Below are 27,635 nucleotides of genomic sequence, written 5' to 3'. Positions count from 1 at the left end.
AGCAATTAAAAGCAAATTTGATGTTTTATTAAAAATTGAAGTCAAAAAAATTTTCGAGGTAAATTTCAAATTTCCAAAAAAAAAATTGTTTAGTCATAACTTTTTGTCTATACTTTTATATGGCTCTAATGTTGCAGTATTTTATTCCCTAAAACATATACAGTCCAGACTAGATTATCTGAAGTTTCGATTATCCGAAGTTTGATTATCCGAAGGTTTTTACGGGGATTCGGATAATCAAATAACAAATTTTTTTTTTTGTTATTTTTATTTCCTAATTTTTAACAATAAATTCTAGATCTGTGACCCAATTTCAGTCAAATTTGAGTTGTTGATTGCCTTTTAGCATGCCGTATACATTTTTACAGTATTTCAACCCGTTTTGACCATTTTGGTCGCCATCTTGGATTTCAAAATTCGAAATCGCTTTAGAGCATGTTTAGGGTCATGTTCAAGCTTTTAGCAAACAAAAACAAGACAACGAAAAAAGATCGTGATTCGATTATCCGAAGATTCGATTATCCGAAGTGTAATTTTCGGATAATCGAGTCTAGACAATATTTTTATTTATAGAAAATGTGGATTTTGAGAAATTTAATTTTGTAATAAAAAAAATTTAACAAAGAATCGGCATTTTTTCCATGTACCATTATTTTATTTATTTATTTTTTTGAACAATCCTCATGAATACCTATAACTTTGCCGAAGACACCAAACCGATCAGAAAGTCTCTTTGAAAATAACCGATTTTCGAATATTTACGTACGATTTTTGTATGGACAGCTGCCAAAATTGTATGGTGCCTTGTATGCATGAACCAATGACACAAAATAGCATCGTTTGTCAAAGGGAAGGTCTCCAAAAAGTTTGAGATTAATCAGAAAATACAAAATAGAAGAAAGCGGTTGATTTTGTTGAGAATTGCTCATACGAGATATTTATGTGTAGATAGTCAGTAAAAGTCTAATGATCCATATAATATTAATTCTGTATTCATCAAATAGAAATGTTCCAGAATATTAAAAATCAACATTTTCAAAATACATGCTGGAAACCTACAGATTTTTAAAATTTCTTGGTTATTGTTAACAAACTTAATTTCAAAACCTTTCATCATCCAACAACGGCATAATACTTTCACTGACATGAGTAATGGCTCCGTACTTCCCGACCAATTTACGGAAATTTCCCTTCCATTTTCGTGGAAAAAACATCCTGTGGTTCGCGTGCCTTAACCCCATCACCCTTGGCGTGTTCTATGCCAGAAAAGTCAAAGGTCTGCCACACGAGAAACCCGCTTCGCTTCCACCACATCTAGATTAGTTCCGTGGTAGCGGGTTCCGTTGGCTCATCGCAAAACAAAAGAAAGCACACCAAACAAGCTCCCTCCGTCCCCCCCGTGGAGCTTTATCGGCAGCTTTTAATCGGTATTTTTAATTAGTTTCTTGTGAGTGTGTGTTGTGTGTGTGTTGTTAGGTTAGAGTGCTTATGGAAAAGCCGGGAGTAGACATCGACGAGAGCGGAAACAATAAAAACATGTGCCCGCGGGTTCCAATTCTTGTGCAAAAAAGAAAGAATCGACCACATACAGCCCCTAACCAACTCTGTATACTAGCACAATGTACGGGCGATGTAGTCTGGCATTAGAACAGCCATAGTAGAATGCTTCATTATACGGTCCATTATGCTAATGCCACTTTTGATTACAGGCGAAATTTCCCGACCCAACAACGACGACAGTAAAATAGCACATGTTACGGTATTCAAGCCCTGCTCCAACTATAGAGAAGGGAAGGGTGACCCCTGAATCTGGTGGTCATAAATCAGCACCACACTGGTAGGCACTGGTTTATGGTGCCCCATGGGTGGTGGCCACGGCCCTTGTACACGTGCCCTAACAGGGGTGCGCGAGTTTTCTGGGGCTTATCTGAGGCATCACGTGTGTGTTCCACAGTGCGAGTTGAAAGCAGGTCTTATCATTTCCAAAGAATCGCTTCCGTTTCTGGGGAGGGTGGAGGAAAATGAAACATTGCAATAATTCCTTCTCGTGGAATTAGATTGTTTGAAGAGACTAAGAAACGCCATGTAGAAGATATTTACCTCAGAAAAAATACATTAAAATACTTTTCAAAAAGTAAGCAAGATGCAGTAAATGACTGTCAGGTTCTATTTGGAGTAACTTATAACTCATTATTAGATTTAAATGCCAATGCACCTTCAAATAACCGTTCAACCACTTTTCTCCGACATGCAACATACGGTGCACCAACAATTCCCCTTACTATTACGTAAATCACCTCTTCTTACTAAACACAAGCAAAAAAAAATCCAACTTTCTTCCTGCAACAATCTATTGATTTAATATTCCCCCTTTTCTTCGCTCTCCCCCCTCTCTTCCAGACCCACCACCCAATGGCGCCGCAAAACTCCACACTAATTCACGGAAACGCCACCGCCACCGGTCCGGCCTCAGCGATTTCCGCCGCCGCCGACGAGGAACTGAGCAGCTACAGCCCGATCCTGGCCGCTAGGACGAGCCACCGGCGACGACCCGCACCCCCTCCGACGCCATGCTCCTCCTCTGGGGGAAAATCGATCGCTGGGGGTAGTTCCGGTGGGCACCACCACACGATCCGCGGAGGCACCGAAAAGGGCGCGGTGAAACGCGAAACGGCCGCGGTAAGTAGTAAATCGCTGGGCAGTCAAGTCTTGAGCTCTCGCTCACCTTAGGGGGGGGGGACTTTGAGGCGAAATTTTTTATCAGCAGTTGGCACGCGAAAACTTTCGAAGCTAATTTTTTTTTGTTTTTAAGCAATGCATAACTTTCTTCATGACAATACTTGTAGTTTGAGGCTAGTTTATTTGAAAGCTGGTAGGCTAATTCGTCATCCTAATTTACAAAAAAGACAAGTTCTATATGAATTCAAAAAATTCACTCAATTTTTTCTACCAGAGCTGCCAGAATATCAAACATAACGACTCATTGGAAAGTTATAAAAAAAAAACATTTGAACAAAGATATTAAAAAATTGTTCAGAAGGGCTGAAAATGTGTTCTACAAGGCGGTCACACAAATCCAATTTTTTTAGTTCCCGTTTTTTTCCTAGAATTATCAAACTTTTATATCACGATAAAAATACCAAAACTATTTTCTTCGCATTACTTTACATTAAATATTTGTCATGAAATATACCTTGTTAATTGTAAAATGCTTTAAAACTAATGTTTTTTCTAGTTTTTCTCTAACTTTTTGATGGATTTAATTACATTAAATTCTGTTGATAGTATGAAATAATGTTATCAGCGCAAAATGTAGTTAAAATTCCCTATGTTTTATTTAATCTTTAAAGAACTGCTTTGCCCAAATAGTTTTTAAACGCTATTTTGAATCCATTTTTTTTAAACAAGCTGAAATTAATATATTTGAAAAATCTAAATAACCTTGGAGAAGCTGATCACATGTAAAAAAGAATTTTTCAAGATTCTCAACATTTTTATTTCGTCTTTTTGTCGTCCAGATGTCCCGGCTTGAGTAGTTGCCCTGTTTTACATTTTAATTTAGATGTTTAGATTAGGTGTCTTCGGCAAAGTTGTAGGTATTGTTGAGGACAATTGAGAAAAAAATAGGTACACGGAAAAAAAATGCAGATTTTTTAATCAACTTTTTTTTCACTAAAACTCAATTTCCCAAAATACTTTTTTTTTATTTTCGAAAAATCTGCCAGTTATGATTTTTTGAAAAAATTGTGATTTTCGGAAAAAAAATCAAAATTTCATGCAAACACAAATTTGGCGTTATTTTTTTATGCAAAATTGAATTTGCAATCAAAAACTACTTTACAGATTTTTGTATAAAGAGGTCCGTTTTCAAGATATAACCACCGAAAGTTTGATTTTAGCGGAATATTTGCAGTTTTTAGATTTTTAAAAATAGTGACCATGAGTGACCATTTCTAAAAAAAAATTTTTTTTGAAAGGTTCAGAAAATTTACTTTAAAACTGACTAAGAGACATTGAAGATTAGACCTCGGGTTGCTGAGATACCACAGAGTAAGACAGAGTTCGCACTGCCTCTTGATTTTTGGTTCAACTTGGTGGTACATCGCACGCCTGCTACCAGCAAACCTTAAGGAGCCAAAAAATTCAATGACATTTCTTCGGACTGGGCACTCTGGGTTACTCTGTGGAGATACTGCCGCTTAAAAAAAAAAAAGAAACACGAAAATTGAAGTTTTCTAAGTCTTATCAAAACAACCCACCATTTTCTAATGCCGATATCTCAACAACTAAAAGTCCGATTTTCAATGTTAAAACATGAAACATTCGTAAAATTTTCCGATCTTTTCTAAAAAAATATTTTGAAAAAAATTAAATCAAGACTAGCATTTTAAATGGGCGTAATATTCAATGTTTGGCCCTTTTAAAATAAAACTCGGCGGCAGATTTTTTGACCATGTTTTTCTATGGCTCAAAAGTTGCGGATTTTTGTCCCCTAAAACATATAAAAAAAATCTCGAAAATCAAAAAATACGTATTTTGGGAAATTGAGTTTTAGTGAAAAAAAGTTGATTAAAAATCTGCAAAAAAAATCCGTGTACCTATTTTTTCTCAATAGTCCTCAACAATACCTACAACTTTGCCGAAGACACCAAATTGATCAGAAAATTCAATCAAAAGTTACAGCGGTTTGAATATTTACGTACCATTTTTGTATGGGCAGCAGCCAAAATTGTATGAAGACTCGTATGGGTGAACCAATGACACAAAATAGCTTCTTTGGTCATAGGGAAGGCCCCAACAACGTTTGAGCTAAATAAAAAAATACAAATAAAATCCATTTCCGGTTTTGGTAGAGAATTGCTCACATATTTTCTAAATCTTTTTCTTGATTTATTTATTCTTATCAATATAAAAATTTCCGAAATTTTTAAGTGAATCAAATTTTACTGAAAATATTTTTAAAAAACATAAATAATTATTGTATAATAATTTTTTGGTGTTTAAATTTTAACCGCGGACCAATTTACCGGGATATCTATAGTTAAAACTGAAAAAGGGGATAAGAAAAAGAAAATAAAATGGCTAGTACAAATATTTTTTAAAGTTTTTGTCACCCCTCCTTTTCAAAATTGGCCAAAAAAATCAACGGGCAAAAAATATTCAAAAAACTTTAAAATTTCAATGGAAATTTGTAATCAGCAGAAATCAATTGAAAATGCATTCCCTAGCGTTTAAAATTATTTTTAGCGTGTTTGGGCATGTAAAAAAAATCTCTTGATTTAAAAAAAAATATCTTTTGATTTAAAAAAAAAATTATGTTTAGTTCGGCAAAACAAATTGTTTTCGTCAAATCTTACACTTTTTTAAACTTTGATTGCAAACAACTAATACATTTTAAAACACCTTTTTCATTGAAATGTTTAGACTATGGCTTGTTTTTTTTTTTTTTTTTTGAAGTCGATTTTTGAAAAGTTGGTTTTAAAAAAAGATAAAAATATTTGTATTTTTTTTTCTTATAAAAAACGTCAGTTTTTGATTTTTATATTAAAAAATAACAAAATTTCAAAATCAAGCTTCGTCATGCACACGGAATATTTCTTGAAAGCCTTCACCTCAAATTTGAGCCAATTTGGTCAATCCAATCTCGAGATATCGTGGCACCCGTAAATCAACTCAGTGTATCGAGCAGCTGTGGCTGAATGGTCACAGTGTTCGCTTTGTAAGCGAATGGTTCTGGGTTCGATTCCCATCTGCTCCCATCGAGAAAGTTAAGGACAAAGAAATACCTGGAATGCTTAATATGAACGAAAAATCAAAGTCGCTGGAGGCGGGGTTCGAATCCCCGTCCTTTGGATTGGTAAGCAAAAATGCTAACTAGGCCATGGAGACTTGGTGAGCCCAGACTGGAATTAGGAATACTGTTACAACCAACCCGCAATGCCTTTCAAGGTGTATCCTAGGGTTCTACTAACATTGAGTCCAAAACCTCCCTACAAGCATCTATACCACTAAGGTGGCGTAGAGGTCCTTGCGCACTTTAGATAGGTGTTTACTAACGATCCTTCTCATTCCTGAGGATAGCTTGGACCCGGCCAGGACCCCCTTATGCCCAGGGTAGTATTACACACTCATCAAAAGATGAAGACATGGTATCTCCCGTGTTGGATTATTGTTCCGGATGAGGGTCTAACACAACCACACCAAACAGTGGGATAAGCGTAAGTAGGCCATAAAAGCCTATTTAGGTCATATGAGGGTTTCCAGCGGTGGGTCTCGTGGCGCAGGGGTAGCGGCTTCGGCTGCCGATCCCGATGATGCTATGAGACGCGGGTTCGATTCCCGCCTTATCCACTGAGCTTCTATCGGATGGTGAAGTAAAACGTCGGTCCCGGTTTCTCCTGTCTCGTCAGAGGCGCTGGAGCAGAAATCCCACGTTAGAGGAAGGCCATGCCCCGGGGGGCGTAGTGCCAATAGTTTCGTTTCGAGGGTTTCCAGAACCCTGATAAAACCTGTAAGTTTAAAAATGTTGCTAGGGTAATTGATTCATAGAATAAGTTTCCTCGATTTTTTTAAAGACTACCAAATATGTATGCCAAAGTTATAACATGTGTCCTGCTCTAAAAAAAGCATTATATCGTTCAACTGTAATCCTTTCAAATTACACAACCTGTCGTCCCCGACTTCCTTAAGGGGTTGTGTTTGGTTTGAGTGCACCCCCAAAAGCGGGGTAGCAGGGAGTTGGGAGAAACCTTCAACCCCCGCCTCAAAGCAAACTTTTCGCTGATGTTTGATCGATGCCGCGGGCATAAATAAAAGGTGGTATAAATTAAAAAAAACCCCAGCGCCAATTTACCTTCACCTGTGCACACGATTTTGATGGGCTGTTGTGACGTAGGGGCATTTTTATGTACAACACACATTATTGCTCACCATCTTCTTTTTTTTTTGGTGCGCTCGCGATGACGATGATATTGAACCACGTTCGACAAGGGCTCAAGGATTCACGTGCTCGGTTGGAATAGACAGGACACGCTAATGTTGAGTCGTTCTGCTTGATTTGAAGGCTATAAAAACCTGGAAATAGAGCTGAATCGGTTTGGAGGAAAATTGATTGGGAGAAAGTTTCGATTACTGTTATTTTACAGTCTTTTTAATTTTTTGATAGTATAATGATAGTAATATTTAATATTATAAGAGATCAATGCAGAAATGGGTAATTTTAGAAGCAAAACCAAAATTGAAAACATTGATTTTCCGCCACGTGTCAAATCCCCTAAAATCAAGGACACCCACTGTGGCAAATTAAACACCTCATAATATCGCAATAAAAGTGCCATCGTCACTTTCACGCCAAACCGAACCAAACCCAAATCATTTTCCCAACGGAACCAGCCGCAGGGCGAGCGTTTTGCCACGTGACATCAACCTGATTTTTTTTTTGGCGAAAAGCAAAACCAAAACCGTTTGGCGCCCACAACACCGTGAAGCAATTTCACTTTTAATCGCCCCAAAAAGCACGGTTGATAATGAAATTTGATACACTTTAATACCGCTTTGGAGTACAACTGTTTGCAGCAAATAAAAACTGTTGAATTGGGTTTTTAGGAAACGAAATTTTACGAAAAGTATTAAACCATTTTTTTTTTCTTTTTTATGATTTTACGTATGGTTTGGTATGGATATTTATTTATTTATTCATAAGGCCAATGCAAATAAATTTTGAGTTTTTGTCTCTCAAAAAATCAGGAGGTAGAACAACATTTACCCGAAATTATTGATAAAAATCTAAAATCTTCAACCAAAATCGATTGAAAACAATTTTAAATTTACGCATATTTTGGCTTATCAAATTAAATCAGGCAGATTTGGGCATTATTCAAATGTTGAATATTGGGACCATATATCGGAATAACCATGTTGAAAAGTTAGTCTTGAAATGACCTTAACTAAAAAACAGTTTTGTCTTCTCATACAAAGCTACTTTTTGATTGCAAATTTGACTTAATAAGAAAAGTACCATTTCCAAATTGGCTGAAAACATTTCTAGAGTTTTTTTAAAAGGTCCTATAAACATATGAAAGACAATAGTTTATAGGACCTTAAAAAAACTCTAGATTTTAAATGAAAAACATGCCCCTTGGCAGAAAATTGTGAAATTTGTCAACTATTACAATTAAAATTGTAATTTTTGCAATTCCGTCGTGAAACTACTTACTTTTCCTGTCATTCTTGAACGACGAAATAGCCTACTTTTCTGTACCAAAAATAACAGAATCGAATAGCAACACTTTTCAAAATAAATGCTGAAAAGTTCTACTTTTCAGCACTGAAATGGGTGCTGAAAAGTTGAACTTTTCAGCACTTGTTTCGAAAAGTAACACTTTTCAACATTTTTTTTATTTAAACGATTTATTAACAAAATACATGAAAATTTTACTTAAAATTTCACTCAATGGGTGTTTTTCGGAATTGCAAAAAATGTTGTATGTAACTCGTTGCAAAACTTGATTTTTTCAGCACTCTTCGTATTTATCCAACTCGGTGAACCTCGTTGGATAAATGTACGACTCGTGCTGAAAAAATCCTCTTTTTGCAACTTGTTGCATAAACTACTATTTTGATTCTTTTTAGTAAAACACTTGTTGGTATTTATTTAATTGTTACAACTTGTGTTAATTTACCCCTTTTCTGTTGTTGGCGGAACCAGGCTATATTTAACTTCAACAATGACCAGATTTATTACCACCGGTCATCAAGCAATTAAACCACTTTCGCACATCAGTCAACGAGATTTGCGCTGATCGCGCGCGCGTTACTACCTTGAGTTACCCTGCTCATAAAGCTCAGCAAAAGAGAAAATCCGATTGTGGGGTGTACTGTGCTGCTGTCCAGTTCGGTGATAATATTAAGAGAAGACGCAACAAAAAAAAAACTTCGCCGCACCCTAATCGTTTTTTCCATTTGTACACGATTAGAGAGATTTGGAGCGCGGCACAATGCAATGATTCAACCAACCACGCCAAACCGACAGAAACTGGTCAATGGACGGATGAAACGCGGAAAGTTTTTTTGGAAAATGCTATTACTAGCGTTGGGTTGTGGTTTATGGGTGGCTTATGCAATTGCCTAAACGCTGTAAAAGTGCTGTTTTTTTTGGGGTTGATAAAAAGTGGCGGCTGAAACTCATCTGCCGCCAGATGGTGGAACCTAGCCATTGTGGTTGGATTTATTGGATATTTATGCGAAAGTTACAACTTTTTGTGATGGTCTGATTTCTCGCTTTACAATTTATCAAATAACACTGTCAATGTCAGCCACAAAGTTCAATTTAAAATCCAGCGTGACATTGAAACTTAAAAGAATCCTATCTCTCAACCCTCATCGTCCTCTCAGCCGTTAAAAGTCAAGACGTTCGTCAATGCTGCTCATCATCACAGTTAAAATGCAAAAAAAAAACGAACTTACATGACGAAACAAAAACAAATCCAATCAAGCGTCTCATTTGGGCGCATCCGACATTTTCCCAGAGACCCCATCTTGCAACCCGCGTCAATAGCGCGCGCACATTATGCCAAACATTATACCCACCCACGCCATGGTGAAGAACCTCTTCAAAAACTGACCATTTACGGCCAACCGACCGGTGTGGCGTTGATGCGGCCCCCCAAGGTTGTTGATTTATTATTACCTTCGAATTTTTCGCACTGACTGTTGTTTAATTTGCCATGTAATAGGCTGACTAGAAGCGTTTTTTTTTTTCTTAAAATAGATACTGTTTTGACATTTATTTATTTATTAGAAGCTTCAACTAAATTTAATGTAAATTTTTTTTGTAACAAACAAATATTAAAATCGTAGTTGTAAAACGTTACAGCTAAATCTGCAAAATATCACAACCAATTTGACGAAATTTAGAATCTTAAAATTCATACATATTATGGATTGGCAAATTATTCTGAAGGATCCCAAAATACACAAACTGTTCTATTTTTTAGAATAAAAATATTTTGATCAAATCAAAATAAAAATTGAATTTCAAAGCGATTTTGGGAATTCAAAATTTTCTTAAGTCAATTGAATAAAAAGTCAATTCCAACTCGGTAAGTTTTAGAGAAAGGTTAAACTTAAAACCGTTTTTTTTTAATATATTCGATAAAGATTACAATCGATAAAAGACATTATTTCTCAAGATACAGATTTAATAATAATGTGTAAATCCAAATTTGTGCTGACAGAAAAAAAGGTAATAGAATTTAAATTGATGAAAAAATTAAGCAAAATTATCATAGTCAGAAGAGGTCCTCACAATACCAATACAACATCAAAATGTGAATTTTGGAGGCAAAGTGTCCACGTGATATATGAATGGCCCTTTGTATGTTTTTGATTACGCTAAAATTTTCTGAAAATTGTATTTATAGTTTTTTTTAATATTGTCCATCCTTGTCAATCCCTGAAAAAAACTATTTTAACAGCTGAGAAAATTATTTAAAATTTTCTTTTTTTTGACTTTGTTGATTGAGTTGCAATGTTAATTTGATTTTGGTTAACCGCGGTAAATGTTCTTGAAATAATTCGTTGGCGTCGAACTGTCAAAATTTGATCGCGGTGGATATTTTCTACCCCAGTTTTTGTGTGATCAATGTGGTAAATGCTTGGATTGTTGAATTTTTGATAATTCGAAATATTTCAAGAAAATTTTCCGCGGTTAACCAAAATCAAATTAACAATGCAACAATGGCCTTGCAAAGGATTGTAATTACGAAAAATTTGTACTTTTTGATGTTAAAAATTTAATTCAACAACCAAAAAATATTGTTGCATTTGTTATTTGGATGTAATTTTTGATACTTTTAAAAAATTACAAAAAGTCTGTTATAATCTATAGATCAAAAGCTAGAACTTTTGTCCAATGAAAATACAAAAAAAAAATTTAATTTAAAAAAAATGCTTTTTTTCCGTGTTCCTTTTTTAACGAACAATTTTAATCATTACCTACAACTTTACCGAAGATACCAAATCGCTCAGACAATTTCTTCTCAAGATACAAAATTTTCGAACATTTGCGTAGCACTAGCATAGTCAATTTGCAAAAACATAGAGAATTGCTCAAGATTATTCTCGACATAACCTGTATTTTTTTTTTCAATGTTTTCTATCAAAATATTTCTAAAGATACAAAAAGGACGAAATTATATATAATCAATAATGTATAAATTTAAATGATCTAATCTGGAGTTCTTTCTTTTTTTTTTTTTTGAAAACATCCAATAAACCAAATTTCCAGTTTTTGCTTTTTGGGTGTTTTTGAAACCGCCTTGAGTCAGGGGTGTTCAAAAACACCTTTTAAAAAAAAAACTCCAGAAATGTAAATTTTTAACGAAGCATTTAGTTTAAAAAAATACGATTGAAAACGAAAAAAGATGTAAAACTTCTAGAAACAAACTTTTCATAAATTTATTCGTTTTCTAATTTTTACGCTTACGTTTTTTTACATTTTATAATAATATTATTCCCAATAAGATGTTTTTCTTTACCATTATTATTATTATTATTTTCGAATTAGTTCGGTGTCAATTTTGTATTGGAAAATCCAAATAATATCACATTTTTTCCAATTTATCAAAACATTAAATAATTTAAACTATAAAATAATTGTGTTCTGCTGTTTATTTCTATGGCGGGCAATAATTCTTGAAAATTCAAACTATGTTTGAAAAAAAAACTGGCAGAAAACAATCAAAGAATTTTGAATAAATTTTAAAAAATGCCACTATTTAAGAAAAAAATATAATCCAACAACTAAAGTTTTTGATGGCATGACTCAAATTCCATTGCGTAAACCAGCGCTGCCGTTTGTGCCAAAGTACACTCACCCTCCTTTCAATGCTGCTCTGCGGTGACGAGTCCCTCATCAACTCATTCATTCATGATCTCTTGATGAGAGTCTCTTTTTTCAAGCACAGCAGCAGTGCGGTGGTCAGTTGGTCCAGTATAATTAAATTTTCTGCAAAATTTAACTTTTCATACTGCACAGCGTGGGTTTTCTTGTTTTCTTTTTAGTCTCATTTTTGGGGGGTGCTTTCTCTTGCGCATGTAAATTGAGTAAATCAAAATATTAGATAAATATGGTGTGTGCGGTTGTTGTTGTTTTTTTTTGGGGAGGAACCCGCCCCCAGCAAGCTTGGCAGATGTCGTAATGACCATTGTTTCAGTTTGTTAAAGAGGCAGTCAGTCAGTCAGTGGTGGTATTACTTCATCGCATTGGAATTGTTTTGAGTGCGCGCAATTCGGCATGCCAGCTGACAATTGCTTCCTCCCCCGCATGGGGCGGAAAAAGCAAGTGACGAATTGAAATTTTCAACCTTTTTTTCCTCTCTTTTCTTTTTAACAGAGATCCTACTACCGGGATTCCGCCAACGACACTGACGATGATACGGCAACCACTACGGATCCGGGACATTCGGAGGACGTCATCTCGTCGGCGCCGACGACGTCCACTTCGGATGAGGAGGTGGAGATTCCCATCTGGATCCGGGGTGAGCCACGGTTTGTGGCGGGAATAAACGAGGCGACCACGTGTAACAATATCATCCAGGCGCTGATCGATGACGAGCTGCAGAGCGGAAATTACAAGAAAGGTAAGGGATTTGGGGAGAAACGATGAGGAGTGACTTGAACGATGGGATGCTGCGGGAAGTGACGAACCTTTGGGAATCGCATGTAATTAATCTTCAAAGCATTAAATCCTAAAATAACATACGTTTCCTATTCTGCTAGAGTGGCTTTTTTAGGTTACCCTGATAACAGAGTTAAAAAGGTCATTTTAGGACTTATTCGAAACAAAAAATAAAAAAATCAACTTTGCATAATTTGTTCATTCAAACAAATAATTTAGTTTTAACATCTGTTCGCCATTTGTACTATCAAATTGTATAAAAGTCAATTTGGATTATGGTTGGTTTGTTGGTTGTGGATCTTGATTACGAATGCAAAAAAAAACGAGTCTCGCCAAGCAAATTCGAATAATCTTTAAAAGAATCATAAATAACATATTATTTTATTCAGAATTTTGAAAAAGTCTTCAATTTGACAACCAAATTAATTTCATTTACAATAAAAATATGCTAAAGCTATTTTTAAAAAAAGTCTACCATTTCCAAGTCGAAGCCGAAAGAATTTTTATTGATAAAATGTGTACAAACACCATTAAAATTAGCACCGTGTGTTGCATAAAAATAATACGTCAATAAAAAGTGACTGATTAATTGATTTATTATTCTTTTTTGATTAAATTGGGGCACGTTTTTCATAAATAAATATAAATATTAATAATTATAGAATTTTGCCAACTTGTCACAGATGTTAAAGGGTGTACCCCACTTGGCTTAATGGTCATTTGACATAATTATATTATTGCTATTTTTTGTGTTTAACATTTTTTTAATAGAAAAATAATTTATAATTTTTTAACAGATAGTTGCACTTTTAAAATGATGAATATTTTTTTTTATTCTGGTATCTCATTATTTTTCCGCAATAGATGCATTTTTTAAATACTTCTCAATTAAGCTTTTCAAAGCAATTTTTCGTACATCTATTTCAAATTTAAATTTAAAAATGAAAAATTTACTAATTTTGTACATTTTCCCCTTTCTAAATATTTTGTAACAATTTTTTGATGCAATTTTCCTTTTTTCATTTAAAATTCTACCCAATAAAGAGCAAGTTATGCCCTTCTTTAAATATTCTGCAAAAAAAAAATGGAATTTTGCCTTCTTTTATTTCAAAACAAATAAAGAAAGCAAAATCTCTAAAAAGATGTACATTTTTCCCTTCTTTCAATATTATTGAATTATTGAATTCGTGCTTTCCATTTCATTAGGGCACAAAACTTTTGTAAACAAGAGTGTATCCCTCTCACACCTTATGCAAACTGTCATTTGAGTGAAAGGGATACATTATTGTTTACAAAAGATTTGTGCCCTTTTGAAATGTTTTTCCTTCTTTTATTTAAAATTCAACTTGAAAGTAAAATCTCTTTGAAGATTCACATTTTGTCAATATTTAAATGTTTGGCATTTGCATTATTTTTGTGTATTTTCACCACCTTTATTTAAAAATCTATTTATTTGAAATTAAGTTCTATAGAATTTACCCTTCTTTAAAAAAAATGCATAAATAATTTAATTGCAAAAAAATAACAGATTAAAAATGAGTAGAAATAAGGAGAAACGTTTAAAGAATACATCTTTAAGAAATCTTCCCTTCTAAGAGGTTTTAAATAAAAGAAGGGAAAATTTCAATAAAAATAAAACATTATTGCTAAATATTTTGAAAAGGGAAAAACGTAAAGCCGTCAAGATATTTTACCTTCTCTAAACTATTTTTTTATATTTTATTTCACTAAAAAGTTTTATTGTGAAATGTCCAATATGCCAAACGTCCCTGATGTATTGGACCAATTATGCCAAACGTACACCCCTTTTTTATGTACGTTTAAAAAAAACCATCAGTATTTTCAAGTCCATCAATTTTTGATTGTTTTTTTTTATGCAAAAATAAGGATTTTGACCCTCAAATATGATTTTTTGATTTTATTTTATTTAAATATTCAAACAAAAATTCAACAAAATTTTCGTGTCATAAAATTTTTCTTTTTCAAACTGAATTTGATACTTTCAAATAAAAACTTTTAATTTTTTTATATATTTTTTTGTTTAAAAAGGCATTTCAAATTTCAGAAATTGGTCACTTGATTTGATGGCGTACTCAAATAAAAAAACGTATTTCATTGAAAAAGTACAAAAAAAGAAGAACGAGAAAAAGATACGAAACACTGCTGATCAAAACTAAATAAATACGGTGGACATAAAGAGAAAAAACTAATAAATATTGATATTTTTTTATTGAAAATAAGCGTTCACTGAAAAAAAAATCATAATCCTACAACAGCAAGTCATTTCCATTAAACAACCCATTACACTCACTCAATTATGCGTCAAATACCAGTTCCCCACCAGCGGTCACTCTTACTGCGTCACCATTTAAGTCCAGAAAAAGTAGCGCGCATGACTCATTGAAATTAATTACTTTTCTTCTCTTTGTTTTTTTTTTCTTTTTTTCGTTCACCCAAACTAAATTGCTCCTGACCCCGTTGTCCTGCCTTGGTTGGCCGTAGATGTCGCAGTGTCGCGTGATGTCAACGATTACGTGATAACGGAACGATGGCGTGAGGTGGAGCAGGTCCTGACCGGCGACACACGAATCCTGTCGATCTGGAGCGCCTGGGGCGACGCCAAGAACGAGGTAACCCTTTTCATTACTCTCTGCAAAATTATTTTTTTTAATTCAAAAAATAATGTTTTATTTTTAAAATTCATAAAATGTCACCTGTTTTCCCGCCCACTAACCGAACCTCCCTTTGTTTGAACTTTTCCCCTTTGCAGGTACAGTTCCGTCTGAAAATCAATAAAGCCAACATGGAAAGCGCCAAATCGAGCAAGGTTTGTGTTTTAACCTTTCGTTTTTATTTCGACTGCCTTTTTTTCGTTGTTTTCCCTTGCCCTGAATTCGACATTTGAATTTCAAGCCGCGATGTCTAATGTGTTTTTCTGCTTCCATTTCCTTCTTTTTATTCTCCTCCCCAACCACATCACAATCTAGGAAAGCAAATCTAAGAAACAGAAGGAAAAAATTGGACTCATAAACCGCATGATGAGAAAGGTGCTCAAGCAGGGCGAGGCCATCCAGAACCACCTCTCGATGATAAGGTAAGGGGGGCAGACGGAAACGACGCCTTTGGCGCCAGTTTCTTCCTAAAATGGAGCATTTCCGGAAGTTTTTTTTTCTCTTTGGATTTGACGTACTACTAACTACGACATGCACGAAACTTTGCCGATAATCATAGTAGAGTACAAAATTATACTAGCTGTTTGACTGGCCATTATTCTAGAGCACAATCAATTATTGGAAGGACCTATGTGAAATTATTTTGTTTTACTTTTTGAAATAAATTTACAGAAATTAAAATAATATTCATAACATGCACGAAAAAGTTAAAAAATTCATCTGATCCAGTGGTCCAGACATCAATATTTTGAGCAAAATTAATTTAAATCATCTATTTTTCAAATTTCAAAACAAGTAATTTTTTAAGGGATTTTATTCAAAACTTCGATTTATAAAAATATTATTCCGCCAAAACACTGAAAAAACAATTCCTCTTTTCCAGCCAAAGATCGGCCGAAAAGCGCAACCAGGACAAGTTCCGCAAGTACGTGAAGAAGCACAACGGCGGCAAAACGGTCATCATGGAGAACTTCCTCGAGGACGCCACCACGCTGTACGACATTTCGAACCCGAGCGACGAAAGCAGCGTCGTCGATCACTGCAAGTGCAGCACCAAGGACAAGTCCCGTCGGAGCACCTTTCCGAGCAAGCTGTTCTCGGCGGCCAAAAAGCAAAAGGACGTCCTGAAGCCCAAGTACTACGAATCGTCGGACCAAATCGATGCGCTGAAGAACGAGGACGAGCTGCTGCTGGTGATCGAGCACACCTCGGACAGCGACAGCGGAATCTTCACGAACAACCAACTCGGCCGGAAGAACACCCTGCCGAAGAAGCCAAACTTTGGCTCGATGGTCGAAATCGACAAACTTGCCAAAGAACCGTCCGCCGAGGTGGTGGCCGTTGACATCGGGACCACCCCGAAGCGCAAGTTCCGCCCCAAGCGTCGGCACAACTCGCTTCGCTCGCGGAACGCAAACCGCCGCAAGCTGGACTACGACAGCGACGACGTGACGCCCCCGATCGACGACTTTGAAAACATTAATCTCGAGTTGCGCAAAGGAACCTTTAACCGGACCTCGTTCCGGTTCGATCTGATCCGTCAGGAAATCTCCACCAAAATGCAGGAAATGCAGAACCTGCTCGAGCAGGAAGACGACCTGCTCCGCCGCCTAAAGCTGAAGAGTGCCAAATTCCAGGCGGAGAACCAAATCTACCGGTCCCACATCGGGCTCGACTTTCACGTCGAACGACTCCAGGAATCGATCGACAGTTGCGCCAAAGAGATCATCGAAATCGAGCAAGAGCTGCTCCAAACCAAGGCGGAAATTGAGGAAAAATCTCCGCTCATCGACAACCTGAAGGCCCTGCTGGAAGCCCAGGAAGCCAAACAGTTCCGAGGATTCTACTCCTCGTACTCCCCGTCGGGCTCGACGGCCGACAGCCTGAACGATTTGTCCTCGTCGACGGCTTTCGACGGTGCAACGGCCCTTCCGTCCACGAGCTCGAAGGCCAGTCTGGCGTCGTCGTCGGCCAAGTCCAGACGGCACAAGGAAACGGAGTTTGTTGACAATGTTTACGAATTTTGTGATAATAACCAAAGCTTTGTGGTTTAGAGAAGCTTACGAATACGAAACGATTATGAACCTTCCGAAGAAAGATACGTTTTTTGCTAACGCGCGCGCGGATTATAATGCTCAAATACTGTTTACGTATATTTAACGAAAAAAAGGCATATATATTTTAACTGTTATTATTCTATATTATATACTCTCTTTTATTGCGCATATCTATGATTAAAGTTTACTGAACGCAAATATCTATATTAAACAACGATCTACTTTAATGGTGATGACAGTCCAAAATTATACACGATTTGATCATTTAAAAAAAATAAATCATTGATTCAATAGTCCAGATTATCTATTATCTGAACTACCCATGATCGCATTAATGTCCCATATGCATTTTCATCACTTTTGAGTTATTGATGCAGTTTGGTTCAAAATCGTGAGCTCTTTCTTAAGAGCCTATAACATCCAGTACTTTGTTCTAGAAATCGGGAGGAAATCCAGTTTTTTTCGTGAAAACTTAACACGTAGCCTTATGTGTGGGACAAACTTCAAATGCGTTTTTCTCAGTTTGCTGTTTTTTCATATGGGACATTTATGCGATCATGGGCAGTGAAGTCCTCAGAAATGTTTTATTTCGGGTTCGGTTATCGTATCTTTGGATAATCGAATCACGAGAAAAAATGGTTTTCGAGGTCTTGTCCAGCTCAAATATGACCTCAAAAATGATTTTAAGTGACGTTGATGAAATATTAAGAAAATGCATTTGGTAATGTAACAAGCAATCAACAACTAAATTTTTTTTACTAAAATGGAATTGCCAAACTGTAATTTGATATTCAAAGTGGGTCATTCTCTACCAACTCTTACAAAGATAGACGAGAAATGGCAGGAAATGGGTAGAAGAATCAAATAGGTTAATCAACGACAATATTCAAATAAAATGTACTAAACAACTTTACCGTACTTTCATTGATCAATACAATTTTACCCCGCGTATTGAAACAGAGTTTCCTTTTATTAACTGGAACATACTTTGGAATATAATGAATCAACCATATCTTTTATCACATGATAAATCTAAACTTTATTTACTTTTCAACGATCTTGTACCAAACAAGCGCAAATTATTACATTATGATATAGGAAGAGTGGAAAACGAAATTTGTGAACTTTGTGGTGAGACCGAGGGGCGCGGCAATAGTAAAAAAATAAATTATTTAATTAATTAACTGCCGAAATTAACAAATTACCGATTGTTTACGATCAAAACATCGCCACCTCTTTTTACATCACATTGATTTGACAGTTCGACCGACGACGTTTGACATTGCGCATGATTGTTGTTTTTGTGCTTGGTGTAAAATTTGTGTCGCCGAAAAGTCGGTCTAACGGGAGAATGCATTCTCCAGCTAATGGTTCAGACCATCAGACGTAGAGGCTACGGTCGTGACGGAGATCACTCCGGTGAACATTCCGGAGCGAAGGCACAACTCTGACCGTGAAGGCAGCGGCGGTGACTGGTCGCTGGTCTCGGGCGGTTCAAGAGATTTTCGTGATATTCGTCAGCCGGAGATCGACATCTGGCAGAAGCCCCCGGCCAACGAGGGTGGTGGCGACGATGGTTAAAGAGGCCGATGCGAATTGATGGACTCTGGAATGCCTGCAGTGGAAGTGGGACAGACATTGATTTTGTGCAGCTTTGAGCGGCTGGGAAGTGAACTGTTCCAACTCCGACCAGATGCGCGAGTTGAACCGTGGTTGCAACCTGGACAACATTCACTTCCTCGTGCTAGACGAGGTTGATCGTATGCTAATAATAAAACACGGTGTAGTGCTAATAATAAAATTGTAAAAAAATGCTTTGAAATATAAACTATAGTCTAGAATAACTTGTATTTATTGATCACATACGGAAAACTAAATTCACTTTCAACAGAAGTTTCTTCGCAAAAAAAATCGTTGTGTGAAGTAAGGTGTGCCTAAGCTGAATCCCCAGCATCTGCTTGTCCCGTTCGCTCATCAGATTCGCGTACGCGTTGTACTCCCCGGAGCGATTCAGCTTGCCACGATGGTGCTGAATCTCCTGCTGGTTCTGTTGGCAATTTAGCGGTTTTTGTGCAGCTGATGATTGGGATTATGACCCTGCTGCTGCCGTTGATGATAATGGTGCTAATTCAGCACCGGATGATTTTGCTGAACCTCCTGAACCAGTCGCTGGTCAGAATTCGTGTAGGTTCGGCGGCAGCACATTCATTGGAATTGGAGACGGAACGTTCGCCTGGACCGGCAACAGGGGTACCGTGTTCAACGGTAAAGCAAAGTTGACGGCAACTGTTGGGAAACCTCCGGTGGCGGAGGCATCAAATGCTGCGCCTTCTGTTTGTTCATATTCAGCTCGAATTATCTAAAACAAACATAAAATTAATCAAAACTCTCCCATCGTACAAAAATTTTCTCCTTATTGGCACCCCACCTATCGTCTGATGGAGCTGTTGCTGTATCGCCGGATGCTGCGGCCCGGCTTTTCCAGCATGCTCGGCATCATCCACACGATCAGATTCAGCTGCAACCTCGCCTGACTCTCCTCCAACCGGACCAAATCCTCGTAGGAACAATCCTCCCAGTCGTTCAACGCGTCGTACTCCAAATCATTCGGCATAGCGCCGAGCCACTGGAAGATGCGTGTAGAGGCCTAAGAATTATGGCATCGACCTCAAATCCAAATGCATGTTTTTCGTAAAAAAATCAGCGCAGCATTTATCTCCCAAAACTGAATCAAAACACAAACACTTGACAGTTGTGCGAGCGAACGCGACACGAGGCAAATCAATGTTTTCAAAGCAGGTGTGGTACTGTCAAATATCAAATGACGCGAGGAATTTAATTCCTTAATATATTAAATGCGAAAATTAATCCATTAAGGCCAATGTCACGACCCTCGGGTGAGACAGACACTAATCTGCATCGAGTTCGTAGTTGTCTAGCGGGGAAAGAAATTCGCGATTGAGTTTTTGGAATTTTTCGAAAAAGGTTCGCAGTTTCGGCTAAGCAAATAGATGATCTGTTTTTCTGGCGTATTGATACTGAAAATTTTCCCCAAAGGGCTGCGATGTGGCTTGCTGTACACTTTGTCGCTTACTGTGTGGATAAATTTCCCCGTTTAAGAGAGTTTAGATGGAATTCGAAAGGTTTAGTGAAGTAGTATTTTGAGGATTATTTGAACATTTGTTAAAAAGCGTAGGTAGTCGATGTCGTCGTGTGTGGTGCCTGCATTTTGTAAAGTTACAATGCAATAGAGAAATAAAGGATGTTTAAGAAAAAAAAACTAGCAAGAAATCGGGATAATTTGCTCGACCCCTCTTCGGTTTACTTTAAACTTTGCCGAAGGGGTAATTCTGGTTTCTTATCACGAACTGTCAAAAATAGAGAGACATGCCATTTTAGGAAAATTTAATGTACTTTTCGATTCTGCAATAACCCAGAAGTACATTTTTTTCATATAGAACAAAAAAAATCATTTTAAAATTTCGTGTTTTTTCTTACTTTGCTGGGTTATTTTTTAGAGTGTAACAATGTTCTACAAAGTTGTAGAGCAGACAATTACAAAAATTTTGATATAAAAACATAAAGGGTTTGATCAAAAACATCACGAGTTATCCCGATTTTACGAAAAAAAAAGTTTTGAAAAAGTTGCTTTTTGCGTTTCTCTTTGTTTAGTCGTTTGTGTTTGTCGCGGGAGACCTTGAACAGCAATGATCGACAACGACCAACTTTTTCAAAAGATGTTTTCGTAAAATCGCGATTACACATGATGGTTACAAGCAAACTCCTTATGTTTAAACCAAGGGCCTGAATTACAGTTCAAAGATCAGAAATCACTCACTCATTTACGAACAAATCTTTGCCAATCATTAGCGAGCGAACACTATGCTCAGAGAGGGGAGAGCCTTAAAAATATACTAGCGCGGCGCTCAATTGGCCTGCACTACAACAGTTTGTTGTCAATAAGAATTTGTCATGGTGGAAATTTCTGCCAAATGTGACTTTGATTTTGTGTAAACAACATAATTACAAAATATCATTGATATAATTGATTTTAAGAAATTTCTTAAATGATCAAAGCAAACCCGATCGCAAACTATTCTCAGCTTTGAGCGATTAACGAAATCGGTCTCTCTGAACCATTCGCTGTACTACCCGATTTGAGTGAGAGGGAGAGCAAAGAGAGAGTGTTCAGTAGCGATTGGTGTGGAAGTGAAAAACGGTAGAAATACATTAGAGCAGTTTTTCGTCGCGCAGGATTTGTGCTCGTGAGTGACTGAGTCTTTTTGGAGCAATCAGAATCCTCGGTTCAAAAGTTTAAACATATTTTTTGTAATTTTCTACTCTACAAATTTTAAGAACATTGTTACACTCTGAAAAATAACCATGCAAATTAACAAAAACACTTAACTAAATTAAAAAGATGCCCTTCTGGGTTATATTATCGAAAAGTACATTTTAAAAAAATCCTCCTTACACAGAAAAAAATCATGGTAATATTACATTTGGGAAGAGGTACATCTTTTATGTCAGAAGGACTTCGTAGCAAGCCTTGTTCGGGATCGGTTGATATATTTTTGCGCTCCACGTTTTTCGTTTTCCCTTGTCAGAAATTTTCACTTTTTGTGATTTTTCGGTTCGGATTTTTAGTGATTTTCGGGTCGGGTTAATTCCGCGAGTTACATCGGTTTATAGATTCCGTTTGATCCGTTAGTTGGCGAGATTGCGCGGAAACACATTTTTGACAAATTTCGAAGAAATTTCTGTGAAAGTGAGGGAGAGTTGATGGGAAGTTAAGTGTTTGTTCGGTGTAATCCTGGTTTGAAGGAAAATTTACTAGAGTCCAAGTGATTTTGCTCTAATTTGACTGGTGGTTCACTGAATCTGGAGTTGCTTTGGAAACATGCTAATGATGTTAGGGTTGGCATAATTCTGATTCCGACGAAAACGATCAAGCCGTTTGATTGGTGATTGAGGATTTTCTGGACTACAAAACATTTTCCCGGTGAGGACTTTCCTTTTTACCTATGTTATTTTTTTATTTTGATCCATGAGAAACATCATGAAAAAAAAAACAGTTTAACATTGCGCTTTTGTTTTCCATGGCTACCTTGTTTTTTTATCACGTTGAAACTTGTTAGAAGTTTGTTCCAGTATTTCTAAAAAAATAAACTGGCATAAATTAAACCGTATCATTATGACAATAACCTCCTTGCCGTGATAAAAAATCTTATTCAACATTTATTTTATGAAATTATTGATCAATCTTAAAAATTAAGGTGGTTGTTTTTGTTGGACTTCTTCCAATGAAATCGATCAAAGAATAATGTCACTTATTTCTTTTACAAAATGTTATTTTTCTTAAAATCTTTTTTGTTTGATGCTGTTTTCTATCCATTTTAGCAACTCAAGAACGCAAGTTTACAAAAGTATTTTCACTGCTATGAGTTTCAACAAGATTTGAAGTTGAATTAAACCTCAAGACTACATCATTTGGTGAGAGCTTTCCTTTTTAATACAGGCAACACATTCATTTATTCTGACATATTTACAACTCATTAAAGACAAACCACGCCAATTTCACTATATACGCGGTAGGGTGTTCCCTTGGTCGTTCGCTGTGAGTTGTGGATTGCCTGCTTCTCTAATGAAGGTTCGACTAGGGGGGCATGCTTATTAATTTCTCGTCGCTCCATACCCTCAGTGACGTGATGGGAACAAGGGCGTCTATGCGAAGTGTCCCTACACCCGCTACAAATTTCTGGCGCTTGGGAAGGGAAGAGGGTAACAATTTTGATCTATGCGCCGGTATTTGTAGCATTAAAATTCGTGCAAAAAAACTTATTCACGTGGGTGTACAGATTACGGAGTAAAAGATGATACATACATAGGTACATCTTTTATGTCAGAAAAAAGGTGTAATTTTACCACTTTTCTGGTGTAATGTCAATTTTTCAGTCTAAATGGAGGTAAAGTTACATCATAAAAGTCAAAGTAGTTATGTCACAGACATAACCGGAATGGCGTAGACTTACGTAAAATTTAGATATGTGGACATGTGGGTTTTCCATATATTAATTTGAAGAATTAGCTATATATATTGGAAGGAACACCCATTCGAACGGCAAAGAGAGGAAAGAAAGAGACGAAGGAATTTTAGCGAGCCGAATGGGGGAAGGAGAGGGGGCATAGGGGTTGGGGGCGAGAGCAGCCTCAGAAAGCTGTGCAATCCGTCGCCCCGAAGACCAAAATTTGTTCCTGAAATTTAAATTCAAATTAGCTCGCTGCCTCGTCCCGGGTGGGACGAGGGCAACTCTTTCAACACTAGAATTTGATGAGACGTAAATCTTTCAGAAGCGCTCGCCGCGAATGCGACGAGCTAGTTGGATGTTCCGATTGTTTAACAACCAAGGCTTGACCCACGAGAGGCTTTTCGGCGGAAGGCAGCAGGCGCGCGCCTCATCTTGTTGATGCCTCGTCCCGGGTGGGACGAGGGATGGGGATTGAAGCACCTCCGAACCACAGCAACCACGAAAGATCCTAACGGTCCGGCCATCGAGAGGCAACTGGCTGACGGTGACGACGAGAAGGCGATGCGCACTTCTTTTCCAGTTCTGGTCCCTCTCTCCTGCTGCTGCTGCTCTGGTCTCTCTCCTGCTGCTCTGGGCTGAGCTTTCCTGCTGCTGCTCTGGTCTCTCTCCTGCTGCTGCTGCTCTGGGCTGAGCTTTCCTGCTGCTGCTGCTGCTGCTGCCGGTCCGACGTCTGAGACGTGAATGATGGAATGGGCTCTGGCGCACGTTCTTATGTATGATTTCGGCCCGCTACTTCCCTCCTTTTCGCGACCGACACTCGGTCGCGTTGCTCGGATGATTTTCCCCTCAAAATAGGTACTTGACATTCCCGTCCGTGAGTGGGAAGCGCTCATTTTGCTTGCAAAATCTCTGCATTTTGAAAACATTTTAAAACATTCAATTGTTTCAATAGTTAAACTATTTTGCCAACAATGAAAGTTTTATAGCAAATTGCTGAATAATTTTCGAATCGAATGGCACATAAATCGTGTCGATTCGATTAGAGGGAAGGAAGATATAAGCGTTTGACGGATGACGCAGTAATCCAGGGCCTTCGGCCCGGGTTTTTTGGAATGACACCCCAGTACCTTCGACAAAGACGTAAGTCTACGTCAAAAGAGGTAATATTCAACCTTCCAAAATTACAGCTTCCAAATTTACATTACATTTTAAGATTTAAACAGCGATTCCACGTCAAACAGAGAGAATACAAATCAAAAGTGCTCCGATTTGGCTTAAATTTGGCATTGGAGTTCTTTGACATAAATGATAAAACCAGGATTTTCCAAAAAAACACATATTTCAAAAAATCATATATCCTGAATCAAATTAATTAGTTGGGCTTTTCAGGAAAAACATGTTGAGTTCCGAAAATACTAGTTGATATATGAAAAGGTCCTGTGAAAAAATCATTTGTTGAATGAAGGTCTCGGGACCAAAGAAAATAGTTTTCCTTGATTCCTTTTAATATTTTAGCAGAATTCGGGGATAAAATTTTTTTGAATATAGAGAAAGCTCAAAACTGATTTTTTCTGGTACTTTTTTCTCGATCCTCTTCGATTTTAATGAAACTTAATAGACATGTTATCATACGCTTATATAAGCCATTTTTGTGTATATGGAGCCAGTTTCACTCGATAATGACATTTGAGAAAGGCGTCAGTGTTTCAAATATTTTTGTGTTTCATAATTTAAATATTGCCGTAACTCAAGCCGGGAAAGGAAATTTCACGTACTTTCAGAAAAAATACACTGTAAGAAAAAACAATACGCCGGTTCTATGATATTTTTTGATTTTTAGGTTTGTAAGTCAAATTTCAAGGTGAGTTCACGATTTTTTTGACGAAGAACTTCGTCTTAGGGCTCTATACAGGGTAGCAATCCAAAATTTCGCGAAGCGAAATGAAACGCTTTGGTTTCACCTTCCCCTCTCGGCAAGTTTCCCCTCTTCTTAGCGCACGCTGGTTGGTTGAACAAACGTTTCCCAATCAGTCAATCGAGAGACGTGAGATTGATGTATCTAAAATCACCCCCACTCTACCTCATAATTTTCGGATCGTCGACGGGCAACAAGCGAATAAGGAGGTATAGGAGAATGGGTGCAAAAAGGCGGGGCATACGTCTCCGACCTAAATCAACAAAAAGCGGCTCGGTCAATCCCGAAAATTCATTCTGTTGCTGGACGTCGACGAGTCAACATCGGGAGCAGATGGCCTGGAGGCCCGGTCGCAGACGGCCTGGAGGCCCGGGAACAGATGGCCTGGAGGCATGGACACGCCAAGACATGCCAGCCGGCATGAGCGGGAGTTGATTATTGGAAGTGGCAACCACCTGGAGTGGCCGGAGGCCCCGGGGATGTTCCAATAAGGGGACATTTGCGGAACCATATGAGTTGGGACAATATGGGTATCAAACTTTAGGGATTTTGATACTGGACATGAAATTTGACATTTTGGCAGTAGTGGCCACAACCTGGAGTGGCCGCAGGCCCCGGGGATGTTCCGATAAGAGGACATTTGCGGAACCATATGAGTTGGGACAATATGGGTATCAAACTTTAGGGATTTTGATACTGGACATGAAATTTGACATTTTGGCAGTAGTGGCCACAACCTGGAGTGGCCGCAGGCCCCGGGGATGTTCCGATAAGGGGACATTTGCGGAACCATATGAGTTGGGACAATATGGGTATCAAACTTTAGGGATTTTGATACTGGACATGAAATTTGACATTTTGGCAGTAGTAGCCACAACCTGGAGTGGCCGCAGGCCCCGGGGATGTTCCGATAAGGGGACATTTGCGGAACCATATGAGTTGGGGCAATATGGGTATCAAACTTTAGGGATTTTGATACTGGACATGAAATTTGACATTTTGGCAGTAGTGGCCACAACCTGGAGTGGCCGCAGGCCCCGGGGATGTTCCGATAAGAGGACATTTGCGGAACCATATGAGTTGGGACAATATGGGTATCAAACTTTAGGGATTTTGATACTGGACATGAAATTTGACATTTTGGCAGTAGTGGCCACAACCTGGAGTGGCCGCAGGCCCCGGGGATGTTCCGATAAGGGGACATTTGCGGAACCATATGAGTTGGGACAATATGGGTATCAAACTTTAGGGATTTTGATACTGGACATGAAATTTGACATTTTGGCAGTAGTGGCCACAACCTGGAGTGGCCGAAGGCCCCGAGGATGTTCCGATAAGGGGACATTTGCGGAACCATATGAGTTGGGACAATATGGGTATCAAACTTTAGGGATTTTGATACTGGACATGAAATTTGACATTTTGGCAGTAGTGGCCACAACCTGGAGTGGCCGCAGGCCCCGAGGATGTTCCGATAAGGGGACATTTGCGGAACCATATGAGTTGGGACAATATGGGTATCAAACTTTAGGGATTTTGATACTGGACATGAAATTTGACATTTTGGCAGTAGTGGCCACAGGCCCCGGGGATGTTCCGATAAGGGGACATTTGCGGAACCATATGAGTTGGGACAATATGGGTATCAAACTTCAGGGATTTTGATACTGGACATGAAATTTGACATTTTGGCAGTAGTGGCCACAACCTGGAGTGGCCGCAGGCCCCGGGGATGTTCCGATAAGGGGACATTTGCGGAACCATATGAGTTGGGACAATATGGGTATCAAACTTTAGGGATTTTGATACTGGACATGAAATTTGACATTTTGGCAGTAGTGGCCACAGGCCCCGGGGATGTTCCGATAAGGGGACATTTGCGGAACCATATGAGTTGGGACAATATGGGTATCAAACTTTAGGGATTTTGATACTGGACATGAAATTTGACATTTTGGCAGTAGTGGCCACAACCTGGAGTGGCCGCAGGCCCCGGGGATGTTCCGATAAGGGGACATTTGCGGAACCATATGAGTTGGGACAATATGGGTATCAAACTTTAGGGATTTTGATACTGGACATGAAATTTGACATTTTGGCAGTAGTGGCCACAACCTGGAGTGGCCGCAGGCCCCGAGGATGTTCCGATAAGGGGACATTTGCGGAACCATATGAGTTGGGACAATATGGGTATCAAACTTTAGGGATTTTGATACTGGACATGAAATTTGACATTTTGGCAGTAGTGGCCACAGGCCCCGGGGATGTTCCGATAAGGGGACA

General features: G+C 37.9%; 1 protein-coding gene across 1 annotated transcript in view; it reads left to right on the top strand.

The window, feature by feature from the left end:
- Nucleotides 1-17,619, top strand: part of LOC119770157 — a 40,315-nt gene extending 22,696 nt beyond the window's left edge. The window contains exons 2-7 of the mRNA XM_038264544.1: nucleotides 2,401-2,679; nucleotides 12,395-12,641; nucleotides 15,182-15,309; nucleotides 15,450-15,506; nucleotides 15,667-15,773; nucleotides 16,235-17,619. Coding sequence (XP_038120472.1) covers nucleotides 2,413-2,679; nucleotides 12,395-12,641; nucleotides 15,182-15,309; nucleotides 15,450-15,506; nucleotides 15,667-15,773; nucleotides 16,235-17,405 — 1,977 coding nt within the window. The 5' untranslated portion in view covers nucleotides 2,401-2,412 and the 3' untranslated portion in view covers nucleotides 17,406-17,619. The remainder of the gene's footprint in view (nucleotides 1-2,400; nucleotides 2,680-12,394; nucleotides 12,642-15,181; nucleotides 15,310-15,449; nucleotides 15,507-15,666; nucleotides 15,774-16,234) is intronic.
- The last annotated feature ends 10,016 nt before the right edge of the window (nucleotides 17,620-27,635 follow it).

The sequence above is a fragment of the Culex quinquefasciatus genome, chromosome 3 (genome assembly GCF_015732765.1).
Source record: "Culex quinquefasciatus strain JHB chromosome 3, VPISU_Cqui_1.0_pri_paternal, whole genome shotgun sequence".
Classification (NCBI taxonomy): Eukaryota; Metazoa; Arthropoda; class Insecta; order Diptera; family Culicidae; genus Culex; species Culex quinquefasciatus.
This window is presented reverse-complemented; position numbering and strand designations above follow the sequence as displayed.